The sequence below is a fragment of the Botrytis cinerea genome, chromosome 8 (genome assembly GCF_000143535.2).
Source record: "Botrytis cinerea B05.10 chromosome 8, complete sequence".
NCBI classification, from domain to species: domain Eukaryota; kingdom Fungi; phylum Ascomycota; class Leotiomycetes; order Helotiales; family Sclerotiniaceae; genus Botrytis; species Botrytis cinerea.
The window spans coordinates 1,114,674-1,127,161 of NC_037317.1; the positions used below are offsets into that span (position 1 = coordinate 1,114,674).

The window sequence follows — 12,488 nt, forward strand, 5'->3', positions numbered from 1 at the left end:
CCGCCGAGCCGCCCCCTGCCCTGGTTTTTTTCCCTCGCCCACGCACGCTCTGTAGACGGAGTATACATACTCCACCCCATGTTCCATGTCTCACGTATCCTGACCCGAGAAATCGCAAAGTGTTCCTTCCAACCTTCTAGCTTCCTTCCTCCCACTCACTAAAATGCTTCTAGAAACACAGTTCCCGTTTTCCTTTTTCTTCTTTCCCTGCTCTTTTCTGCGTGGGTGGCGCCATCCGGGCGAAAAATCTCCCCTTCCTTTTTGAAAATCGCATATCAAATCATCTTACCAGTATTTCGAAGCACTGCGTATAATGAATGAATCTTCAACCCCCTATCACATTAGAATAAGAACTCACATAATCATTTGAATATCAAAACAAAAGTAGCATTTTTTATTTATTTTTCTTCGAAAGGGGTATTAATTTTTGGGGGGCGAGTCTTGGTCTGGTGTCCCAATATAATATTTGTCGCCCTGATAGTAGACGGATGGATGTTGATGAGAGGGTGGATGATGCTCCTCTTCTTCTGCGCAGAGCAAGCATCGCAATATATTAAACTTTTCTTCGCCCTGGCCCCTGCTACGCTGGCGGGCTGGCGGGCTTGCGAAGGACGTCGGGACAACAAAGGTTTGGAATTGGGCAGCAATCAGCATTCGGTAATCTCCTCTCTAGGTGTCGGTGTTGGTGTTGGTGTCTGTGTCTGTGTCAGTGTCGGTGTCTGTCTACCCAGCGCACACGCATGTGAGTGAACGGAACATGGTCTCTTCTTTTAGGCGAGTCTTATGTTTCTTCATCGTTGAAAGCTATGGATGGATGGCTTCAAGTTTTTTCGTTCCCCCCCCCCCCGGCTTGTCTTCTCTGTTCTGCTCTGCTCTGCTCCGCTCTCATCAATATCAGATGCACGCCGCTGAGAATCAAGCTGCAATGCAATGCAATAGTAAGAAGGCTCTACGCCAACTCGAGAAACACAAGGGCCATTCTATCCCATCGAACCAATCAATACTTGACATCCAACCACAACATCTTCAACAACAGCATCCGAACGGGAACAGATATATCACCTAATAAATATGCACGCACAGAGTATGTATGTGCATCATCGCCCTCGGCAATTTTTCCATTCTCCATCCTCGACTCTAGAAGCACAATCGACATATTCCAATAGGTATCGAGGTATTTCAATTTTGCAACCCCAGATACAAACTCGCAAGTGACATCCTATTTTGAAATCAATATATTAGGATTTTTTCTTCGATACGTAAATACTATAATTACAATTGTAGCTGTAACTGTAACTGTAGCTCAAGACTCGGACTCGGACTTGACTCGGACTTGACAGATACCTACCTAGGCAATATTCAATATTCAACACTCCTCATTCTTCATTTGAGTAATCAATCCCAAGTCATTTGACTATTCATATCCCTAGATACCTAGCTATCCCTCGAGCGTGTAAGATCTATTTCGATCCATCCACAGCCTACCTATTGATTCATTCATCCCATCACATCCCACGCCATACCATTCACACAACCCCCCCTTCCCTCCTCTCTCCCCACTACAATCCTACATAGCTAGCTACAAGGACCCGGCGACCGCACTCTAATAGAGTAAAGTGAGCAAATCAAGACTTTCTGTTCTTTTCCATTCTATTTACCTATCTCCCCCAACTCCCCCCCTCCCTGCCATCGCTATCAAAACCTCCATCTACATCCATTCATCGTTCCCCATCTCATCCATTCCACTCGCTCCCCCCAGAACTCATTCAAATCCAACACACCCAGACCATTCCGTTCAGTACCAATCTCCTTGAGAGAAAGAATCCCCCCCCCGACCTTCAAGAGTTTACAAAGTCACGAGTTCATTCGGAGAATTGTTTTTTTGCTGCTGTGCATTGTGGTGTCATGTTGGAGACCGAAGTGTATGCACCAGCAAAGGGGAAGAGAAGAGATCTTAGGTGGGGGTTTGCACGTGATATCGTAAGGGATGGTTGCAGAAGTCAAATAGAGAAAGATGGATGGATGGATGATCTTGTGATATCTCAAAATATTACACGAGTGACGAGCGGGTATGTAGGTAGGATACGTAAATAACATCACACTGAATGTCAAATTGGAGCCTGCTGTTTAAAGAAACTTCATAAAGTTCGTCATGCTACATTAAGCCGAGTAGGAAGGGGAAGGAAGCAGTAAGCTAGTTCCACCCATATGACTCGGGTTCGAAGATCTAATGCTTTTGTGAACATAAGAAAAGGCGCTATAAATACGCTTGATGACCCGTTGAAGAACAAGGATCGATTATGTGAGAGTGTAACCTCCGTCTACTCGTAAATCGGCTAGGATGATGTCAGCAAGTTGATTAAAAGGGGGTTTGCGGAGAAAGATGTTCTTACCTCCAGTAACGTAGTTAGATGCATCTGACGAGAGGAAAGTGACGGCGCCCATAAGGTCTTCGGGCTGACCCATCTTACCCTGTGGAATAAGGGAAGTCCATTGCTTCTTCAATTCTGGGTTTTCGTCCAAAATCTTCTTGGTTCTATTGTTTCCGTGGTTAGCAATGGCTTGCACGAAAGAAAAAATTAAACCCCCACGGGGTCTTTCTGGGGCTCAGATCTTACAATGCAGTCAGCATATATCCAGGGGAGATGCAGTTGACTCGGATGCCAGCGTGAGCCCATTCGACAGCCAAGGATGAAGCGAGATGTCGGACAGCAGCCTTGGCCGCGTTGTACGGAGCTTGAGGTTGTGGAACATTGACAATGGCACCGGACATACTGCCAATAAACACCATGCTTCCTGGAGCCTTACGCTCTATCAAGTGTTTTGCAACGGCAATTGCAAACAGGTATGTTCCATCCACGTTAACACCCCAGAGTTTTCGAACTCGGTCGATTGGGTAGTTGATGGCTTCAAAATTCTCGGTGAAACCAGCCGATGTCACCAAGTTATCAATTTTTCCGTGCTGGGAAATGATTTCGGCAATAGCAGCATCAACGGATTCTTGAGAAGAGACATCTGCGTAATGAGCGGTAACCTTTGGAACCCTAAAATGATTTGTAAGCCTTTGGTTACAAGATCAAAGTAACAATGCTCTTCCTACTTTTCAGCTCCTGGGTTCTCTCTCTTGAATGAAGCAACAAGTTCTCCTGCTTGCTTTTCGGCTTCCTCCTCTGTTGCATTATTAGCACAACATCAGCTTGGCACTTGTTGATGGCACATACTATTCATATCAACAATTGCAATATCAGCACCACTAATAACCATGGCTTGACTCATGACAAGTCCCAAGCCTCTGGCACCTCCGGTAACGACACCAACTCTTCCTTCTAAAGAGAAAGATGCAAGGGTACGCTTGAAGTGAAGTCCACCTCTGCCTTGAACTGGCTTACTGGATGGCAACTCATGTTCTTCTGGATATTCGACATGTACAGAGGAATCAGTTCGTGCAAAAGAACCTTCGTGGGGTGGATCGTCAAGCTTCTCGCGAAGAGAAGCTGTGTTGTGAATTGGTCTTGAGGATAGAGCTGGTAATGTGCGAGATGAAGCTGCCTTTGTTGAAGCTCTGGCAGCACGAGCTGTATGTCGAAGAAGTTGTGTTCGGAACATCGTCGATGTGTTTGTTAGAATGTAAGTATGCAATAATTAAGAAAAGGTCCAAAAGATGGCGCCCAAGCTCGATATATAGTCTGAGACGGAAAACTGATCTGGTTGAGGGGATTACTATATTCAAGAGTATTTGTTCAAAGTCAATTGAAAAATGAAAAGGTTTAATGGATATTGAAAGCTCTTGTACGAAATGAAAAGTGTTTTCAACAAGATTGGTACTTAGCTCAAGAAAGTCCTTGATACTTGGACGTAGAGTGAAAACAGCAATGATAGCTACCTACTATGTACCAAGGGTTGTTGACATCATCTGACAGTGCAGCTCCCCAAATCTCTCCACTCAGAATGGATACAGTTGGTATTTCAGTGGGGGTTGCCCATTACTGAATCGATTCGGTCTGAGTGTTGCTACACCGAAACTAAGGGAAACCCAAAAAGGCTCGATGCCCAGACTCCAGAATGAGGAAAGGATATGGAGAAAACAGTGGCAAAAGTATGGAGAAAAAAGTTCAAGCAGAAATACATCGTGAGATGTGAGTGTTGAGGCTTCAATACTTGCAAGAGGAATGCCCAACGAGTCTAGACTCGTCACTTCTCGCGCTGCGGGTTGCTTAATGGCATGTACGTATGCAACAAGAACGAGACACATACCCTGGATCGTACATTTCAACATTTCAATAGTACAAGACGCGAATGTAGTCAATCACATATTGAGATTCATGCATCGTGGGATTTCGTTCCAATACCCACAAAGTACCTGAGCTCTGTGCTGGGAAGCATCGGCGAGTCGGAATCTATCTTTTCTGGTACTTCGCTTGAGAATGCTGATAACAATGATCAATTATATAATCATGTCTTATCGGCAGCCACAGGTCCGGCAGCCACATCACGTGTACCGCAAACAGCAAATGCCGAAATCATCCTCTGCCTTACGCTAAAACCCCGTGCTCAGTCTATTACATACTGTAGTAGTTTAATTACGGTGTGCTTAGCCTACCTAGTAGGTAGTGACATTTATGGAGGCTGTGCTGTGCCCACCAGTGGAACCTCGCCGCTTCCTTTCACCATCGTCCCTTTGAGACGCTCAGGCTTGACATGAAACTACAACTTCTCTTCATCTTTTCGCCATCAACCCAATAAACGCACCTACCTATACTTCACTCACTCACTCACTCACTCACTCACTCACCCGCTCACTCGCATTATTCTCGCAAAATCTTACATATTCTGATCACAAGAATATTCAGCAAGACCTCATCAGACAGTAGCAGGTCTACCGGTTTCGACGAGATATATCTCCTTTCACGGCAAGCAACACAACATTACCCCACGACACTCCCAATTTATCGATCCACATCACTATGCGATTCACCACACTTGGAGCGGGGGCTGCTCTTGCAACCCTTAGTCAAGCATTTCTATTACCTCCAGCCATTTCGGAATCTGCTAGCGATGCTATAAGTTCTTTATCTTTCGATGCTGCTGTCGAGGCAGAAGGTCGAATGTTGGCTGTCGACTGTCCTGGTTGTCCAATCGCCACCCAGACTTTCGATTCACAGGGACGTCGACTTGGTCTGAAGGGATTGAACAGACTCATGTTCAATTTTTCCGTCTCACACGACAATGGTCTCGATCGTGTACTTCTTAATGGACTCCAATTCTATCCCATCGATATGGACTCCAGTCTCGAACGTCTTTCAGCTCCACAAATGATCAAGACCTCTGACAACAAATGGGTCGAAGCCGCAGAACCAGACCTAGGCTATGCTTTACGCATCCATAAGCCGATATCATATTCTAAACAAGATCAAATTGATCTGGTCATGGCAACCCTTGAGATTCTCGAAGTCGGAAATACATTCGTGGATAACGTTAGTAACATCGAACTTAAGATTCTTGCAACCCCAAGTGGAAAGTTGATGATTGGTGATGCACAAGTCGTCCCATCGCCACCGAAGAACCATCTGTCTAATTCAATCGATGATGGACAAGAATGTACGACGGTGCTTTGCAAATGGAGAGCAATTATGGCCGATAAACTATCAGCTCTCAAGAAAGGCTGCGGTGGCCAAGCCCAACCAACTCCTCACAACAACAAACCTCAAGGTCATGGACGCCCCCGTCCTTACGGTCATCATGGAGGACACGACGGCCACAGAGGTCATGGTGGTCATGGTGGTCATGGTAGACCTCATCGATTCTCTCACAAACACCACGGCATCACTAGATTCTTGCGAGGTGTTGTCCTACACGTCTTTATTCCAGTCATCATTGGTGTCGTTGCAGGAATCACTGCCAGTCTTGTTGGTATGGTCGTCGGCCATGTTGTTATCTTCATGTGGCGTCTTTTGTTCCGTAGAGGGTCTCAAAGCCAATACACCAAGGTTCAGCAAGAAGATGCTAGTGTTGAAGAAGGCATCGAAGAAGAGAAAAGCCTCATTCAACACCAAGGACCACCCCCGGTTTACGAAGATATTGTCAGGGAAGATAAGGAATAACCAATGAAACAGAAGAATGCAATTAAATTGAAAAGTGGTCTCGGCTCTCAATGACCTTGCCACAATCTTGATAATCGGAGGTGAATTTGGGAAGATGTGTTTTTGGGAGTTTATATGGCGAGATTGATGCGACTGCAGGAAATGGCATACGGGCTTAAGGGGGTGTAAGGGGTCGGATAATGAGCAACTAGTGACTTTTTTTTTTTTTGCAACATGCCAATTAAATGAATATATATCAAGCGATCGTCTATTGCCTTTCAATGTTTCAGTATCTTCCATAACATATCACAACTAATTTCATTCACACGTTGCTTTGGAGAGTTGAATCAAAATTTACAATACTTGCTACACTGATTCAGTAATGTAGAAATTAGTAAATTGGCTTGCCTTCAAACTTACCAATGGTATGAGACAGGTAGAAAACTCAGTCTGGACATCCATATTCCTCTTCTTTTTCACTGGCCACTTACTTGACTCCCTTTTCCTTCTCTACCTTCTTTATTATCCGCATCCAATTCAGTCCATTTACACTAGACGTACATAGGCTTTTCTCATCACTACATTGATCTCGTACACTGTTGTATCATACGCTTCGTAATATTGTCTTTGAGAATATTGGGCCAAGGTTTGAGGAGTGGCTGAAATCTGATATGCGAATTCTTGGACTTTTTGATGGGTGAGTATCGGACTGTTCTTGTCTGTGAGTTGTTTTGAATGCGCAATAGATGAAGTTGGATTGATTGCTATAATGGCTATTTTTTGGTGTTGAGTTGAGGTGGGCCCTAGCCTCTAGGAATGTATGTATGAATGGGAGTTTAGATGTGAGTATGGAGGTGGTGGATTGAACGGGGTGCGGTGTATAGAATAAAGAGAGAGGCAGAGAATAAATGATAATCTGTAGATGTGCTCATGTTCTGCGACTGCGCTTTCATATGGGCTGGCTTGGATATACGATGTCCAGTTGAAGGGGATCGTGTGTCTTCTTTCTGCATATGTGAGTTTGTGAAATATAGGTTGTTGGAATTGGGAAATGGAAATTTGGGGATGGCTAGATATGCGGTTTCGAATTTTGGGCTTGGGAAACTAAGCTATGTGTAGTGATGGTAGGGGTGGTGTAGATTCAAATTCGGATGATATGATGAGAAGATATTGAATGGGATAGAGGAAGGGGATGGTGGGGGTCGGGAAGAATTCAGATCTATGGTTTGTTAGTGCTATGGGTGAATACAGGCGAGGGTTGAGGCGCAAGGGAAGTGGAATATATGGTATAGAATGGAAATCGACGACTGGGAGATGGTAATCGTGAATATAGCAATGGATATGTAGAAAAATGTGCGAGAGATTGGAGACTATTGAGTAGGCTTTTTGTGTGAGCTTGCTTTGGAAAAATGAATGTGTTGTTGGGAGTATGAGAAGAGAGGGAGGAACTCTTCGGGGAGAGTTATTATAAGCGAGGAAAATGAGAACGTAAATTTCTAATAGTGGAAGATACTGAGCTCATTGGTTGATTTTGTTTGGTTACTAGAAGAACGGTTATATACTCTGAGAAATTTGACTCAATTCGACTTATAACAGGCTGTTGACATGTAGTTTAGGTTAAGATGAGAGCTGCTGTGGAGTGGATGTCTCGCGTTGGGAAGGGTTGAAATAAGGTGGGTACATGAAGGAGGATGAAGAGTTAAAATGGGAAAAATCACAGTGAATGATTTACTTCGTAAAAGAAAGTTGATTATTGGAGAGGGTTTGAATTTCTGAAGCCGCTTGAATATTTCAGATATATTGAATCTCTGAAATAATTTACATGTGTGAAAGTATTTCAGATTCGCTGAAATATCCACGAATTTAGAAGAATTTGAAAGGCCATATAATGGTAGAATTGTGTGAATTTTTGAATAGTAATGAAGGAGTTGAGACGATATGAGTATTTGAGTCGCATGGCACCAGCAAAGATTTTCACTTCCGAAGGCCTCCTGCTATAAATCCTATTTCCCCAAGTCAAACTGATAAACCCAGGGTAGAAGCTTCTTTTTTGGTAAATCCTAACTATAAATTCTTCATGGCTTTCCGAGTCGACTTGACGCACTTTCACTACCTTTGCAGTCGTAGCATAGAGGGTCCTCGTATCCAACCGATCCAAGTCCCTGACCAAGCTGATTGTGCTGATGACGGGGTACGTCATATTTGAGTCCAATATTCTTTTTGGTACTTGAAGCACATCCATTCTTAGACTCTTCGTTAAGGCTTTTTGATACAGACTCCTCTCAAACAGCACAGCCTAACGTCGCTATGTGATTATCTTAACATCTGTTCTTTCTTTGATGTGATTGCTATACCCAAGGCAACTCGTTTTAAAACCCGAGTCACCGAGTGGGTTTGACTGCCCAGACTTCTTTCAACGATAGGGTGGTTCTGGATGCAACGTTGGTGCTTGGGAAATTCTAATTCATCTTTGGAAAATGTATTGGCGCCAAGAAATCGAGAATATCGTGGCCATGCTAATATTGCAACAAGAGGAAAACAAGATGTCGGTTTTTGAGATTTTGTGGAGGATGGCAGAGGTATGCACCAGTTTTTTGATACTGAAAATTGATTAAAAAGTCCACTTAGACAGAGATGTGAGAAACGGAGCTGAAGTCTGAAAGAGGAAGGCACTGGCGGTATTTATTGGCTGCTTATCACACTACAGAATGGATAAGCGAAGAATTAAAGAAGATGAAGGATACCAAGAAGCTGTTGAGCAAATTCCGAGGGATTTTTCTCTCTCTCTTGTGCCACTTCAACACCTGGATGTTCACCGATGTTGCTAGCCTAGTGGAGGGCATGAAGATTATGGCAGACTCTTGCACCCATGGACATGCGGATTAGGGGCTGCTCACGATGAACAAGATATAGTCGTGTCAAAAGTATCAGGTCAGAGTGTCTGTCATAGCTTTAGATAATAGACGACGATGTCTCATTCCACGGAGGCAATCCCTCATCGACAGTATGGTGAGTTGTTAAAATGTGGCCTAGGTAATGATTGGAAGTCGAGGGTGGCTCTGAACTGATATCTAAACACGTGGGGAATGAAGGGTTTTCACAAAAATGTGGGATCGAACGTTGCTAAAATGAGGAGCCTCTGAAGCCAGACGAGATCTTGCCATCCACTGGGACGAATCGGCTCCCGTGCCTGATTAACACATGTCGGATGTGCATGATGGATGCGATAGCAGATGCATGTTCAATGTACGTTCGCATGCCTTATGGGTATGAACAACTCGGGCTGAACCCATGTAACCTAAGTGGGTTTTTAAACGGCCACTGTCCAATATAGCGAAAACCCCATTGAATTTCCAGATTTATCGTTTTCCTGTCTTGGGTGCATTCCGATGTGTCTATACCAAATGAGTATCTTTCTGCATCAGCAGCATTTCGCCGGCGTTGTTGTGGGACGAAGGCTGTGCGTGAACTTTAAAGGAAAGCGTGATATTGTTGATGATAACCTTAGATCTTTAGGAAGCGGTAAGACTTCGCGTTTTATGAGGCTCGGTGCCGGCAAAACTGCTAGCCTCTTTTCTTCAACCACTTCGCCTGCAGGCAGCATCTAGATCTTTGTTGTTACAAAGATACAATAATAAAGTTTGCTTTTTGGTTTACAAGCGTTGTTCTTCCATCGAACTAGTAAACATGGCCGTATAAACCAAGCCAACTCTTGCAAGCTTAGGCGGTGAGACAAAAATGGTGTAATACTTTACACGATGAAGCCATCTCTCCAAAACATGCCTTTGACCCATATGTCCATTGGAAACAACATCAGATGAAGAATACGAGAAGCGTGCTTTTAATGCAGGCAAAGATGAATACGTTTTAGCGTGACATACATATGGACGTTCTTAGCTTCCGCGGCGTGGTACCTTGCAAAATTGCTAGCGGGTTATCATGTAATCTGCATTGCAGGAGATCTATCAGGGTCTTGTCCCAAAGATAGGGAATCGGCACCGATACCTTTTACGCAGCACTTCATGTCTGATGAGATTTGCAGCCCCGAACACCGCCTGCCCGTTGTAACAACCGTGCTGGAGTCACTCATTTCTAAATTGAAAGTCTGGCAAGCTCGGAAAGACAAGGTCTTGGCTTCAAGTCTGGCCACACCCATGCCGCAGTTCAGAGGAAGCCCTCAATTGCTCGTGTACGCTTTCATCCATCTTTTCATCTATCTGGCCAAGTCATTGATCCATCACGGAAAAATACTCACTACCTTTGGCGGTGCATGTGACACCTTCATCAATGTTCTTGCACCAATCATAGATGACATAGCTTAAAGTATCCAAGTATATAACACCAAGGGTTTCTCCGGAAAAATCGTTCTCAATAACAACCGCTTCCTCTGCATACATCAACTATCATGTATTCCTTAATCCCAATCCTTTCCTTTGCGGCCACTCTTCTAGGAGCAGTCTCTGCCGCTCCTCTAGAGGCACGAGCGGTCTCCAGGACCTCTGCACCATCAGGTGCTGTTATTGTCGATGCAACCGGCAAAACAGCGGGATCGTACACCACCTTTCAAAAGGGAGTGAATGCCCTCTCCACCACTACCACTACACCTCAATATCTCTTCATCTACCCTGGAACCTATACCGAACAAGTCTACGTTCCAGCTCTCAATTCCAACCTCACAATCCAAGGATACACCACAGATGCAAGCACCTATGCTGGTAACCAAGTCACTTTGACTTACAACCTTGCACTCAAAGATACTACCTCCGATGACTTGACAGCTACTTTACGTCAATGGAACAAGAACACCAAGGTCTACAATCTCATTATCCAGAACACATTTGGACATATCTCTTCCAACGGTCAAAACCTTGCTATCTCTGCCCGTAAGTTCAATGGCTCAATACATTCTTCACTTATTCTAGCCTGCTCTGCTAGAAACTTTATCTTCTATCATCTTTCAGCTTCGAAGTCCCAAGGTTTTCATTAAAGACAATTGCTAATCTGCGCTATTCATAGACACCACAAACCAAGGATATTATGCCACCCAGTTCATCGGATACCAAGATACTATCCTCGCCAACACCGGAACTCAACTTTATGCTAAATGTCTCGTCGTCGGTGCCATCGATTTCATCTTCGGCCAAACCGCCCAAGCCTGGTTCGAAAACAACGATATCCGCACCATTGCCGCCGGATCCATCACTGCATCTGGACGTGCCGATGACAGCAATCCATCTTGGTATGTGATTAACAACTCGAACATCCAAAACATCAATTCCAGCGTCGCCACCGGCAACAATTACTTGGGACGTCCATGGAGAAACTATGCCAGAGTCGTTTTCCAAAACTCTTACTTGGGAAATAACATCAAGGCTGCTGGGTGGAGTGTTTGGAGTAGCTCTACCGCTAATACTGATCATGTTGTTTTTGAAGAGTAGGTTGTCCGTCTTACTTCACATAGGAAAATACTAACTTTCAGTAGATATGGCAACACTGGACCCGGTTCCAATTCTTCCGGCGTACAAAGAGCAACCTTCAGTTCCGGCATCAGCAAAGCCATTCCTATCACCACCGTTTTGGGAAGTGCTTATTTGAACGAATGGTGGGTTGATAGCAGTTATTTGTAAAGAGATAACTATGGGCTTTTCGTTCAAAAAAACGAGATCCAAACCATTGAGCATGCAAGGGCCGTGATGAATGAATTAGGGATTCATTCTAAAGATATAAAGTTGGGGTCTGAAAATATTAGATAATGAATTGATGATTAATGATTCACGTTTATTTTAATGGTTCTGTGTTTTTTGCTATCATAGTGGTGCTCATATTCTTCTTCAAATCCTTCTCATCTCGTGGATCTTTAATTAGTAGACTCTCAGCGGCTCTCGACCACGATTCATTCGACTGCGCCAAATCCTCTACTACCTAGGCGGTTTTGTACATGACCTACTTATTATACTTATTAATCCTCAAACTCATTTTATACTCCAGACTCTAGCATCCCATCTTGGAACCCCAAGAAAATATTCCAACTTCATATCATCCCCTCATTATCATCCGGTATGCATATATACAGCAAACCCTCAAGATCAAATACCTATCGATATATACCAATCACGATATACAACAAAAACAATCCAGATATCCAATAGTACATTAGGTACCAACCATAGCAACAACACATCGCTCCTCTCCCTCCAACGCATTAAATCTAAGCAAGCCCTCGAAATCAATCAATCAATCAATCAACCCAAACACAATGATAAATAAGATACAAACAACCCCAGCGCCGAAAACACCCACCCCACATTATACAAACCCTTTATATTTTCAAACCCCGTCCTCTCTCTCAACAAATCACAACAACGATTCAATCCGAATTAGTGTAGGGGTTAACATAACTCGCTTTCA

At 43.9% G+C, this 12,488-nt stretch overlaps 3 protein-coding genes across 3 annotated transcripts; 2 read left to right on the forward strand and 1 right to left on the reverse strand.

The window, feature by feature from the left end:
• Nucleotides 1-1,260: 1,260 nt before the first annotated feature.
• On the reverse strand, nt 1,261-4,035 carry BCIN_08g02950 (hypothetical protein). The gene is made up of 5 exons (XM_001554651.2): nt 3,222-4,035; nt 3,101-3,170; nt 2,619-3,044; nt 2,394-2,536; nt 1,261-2,336 (listed from the first exon to the last, which is right to left on the reverse strand). Exons 1-5 carry the CDS (start codon nt 3,604-3,606, stop codon nt 2,299-2,301), a joined length of 1,062 nt encoding a protein of 353 aa, XP_001554701.1. The 5' UTR covers nt 3,607-4,035; the 3' UTR covers nt 1,261-2,298.
• A 514-nt stretch (nt 4,036-4,549) lies between these two features.
• On the forward strand, nt 4,550-6,631 carry BCIN_08g02960 (hypothetical protein). Its single transcript, XM_001554650.2, has one exon. The coding sequence runs from the start codon at nt 4,965-4,967 to the stop codon at nt 6,099-6,101; it is 1,137 nt and encodes a 378-aa protein (XP_001554700.1). The 5' UTR covers nt 4,550-4,964; the 3' UTR covers nt 6,102-6,631.
• A 3,236-nt stretch (nt 6,632-9,867) lies between these two features.
• On the forward strand, nt 9,868-11,867 carry Bcpme1. Its single transcript, XM_024694543.1, has 3 exons — nt 9,868-10,963; nt 11,097-11,514; nt 11,563-11,867. Exons 1-3 carry the CDS (start codon nt 10,486-10,488, stop codon nt 11,705-11,707), a joined length of 1,041 nt encoding a protein of 346 aa, XP_024550333.1. The 5' UTR covers nt 9,868-10,485; the 3' UTR covers nt 11,708-11,867.
• Nucleotides 11,868-12,488: the final 621 nt, after the last annotated feature.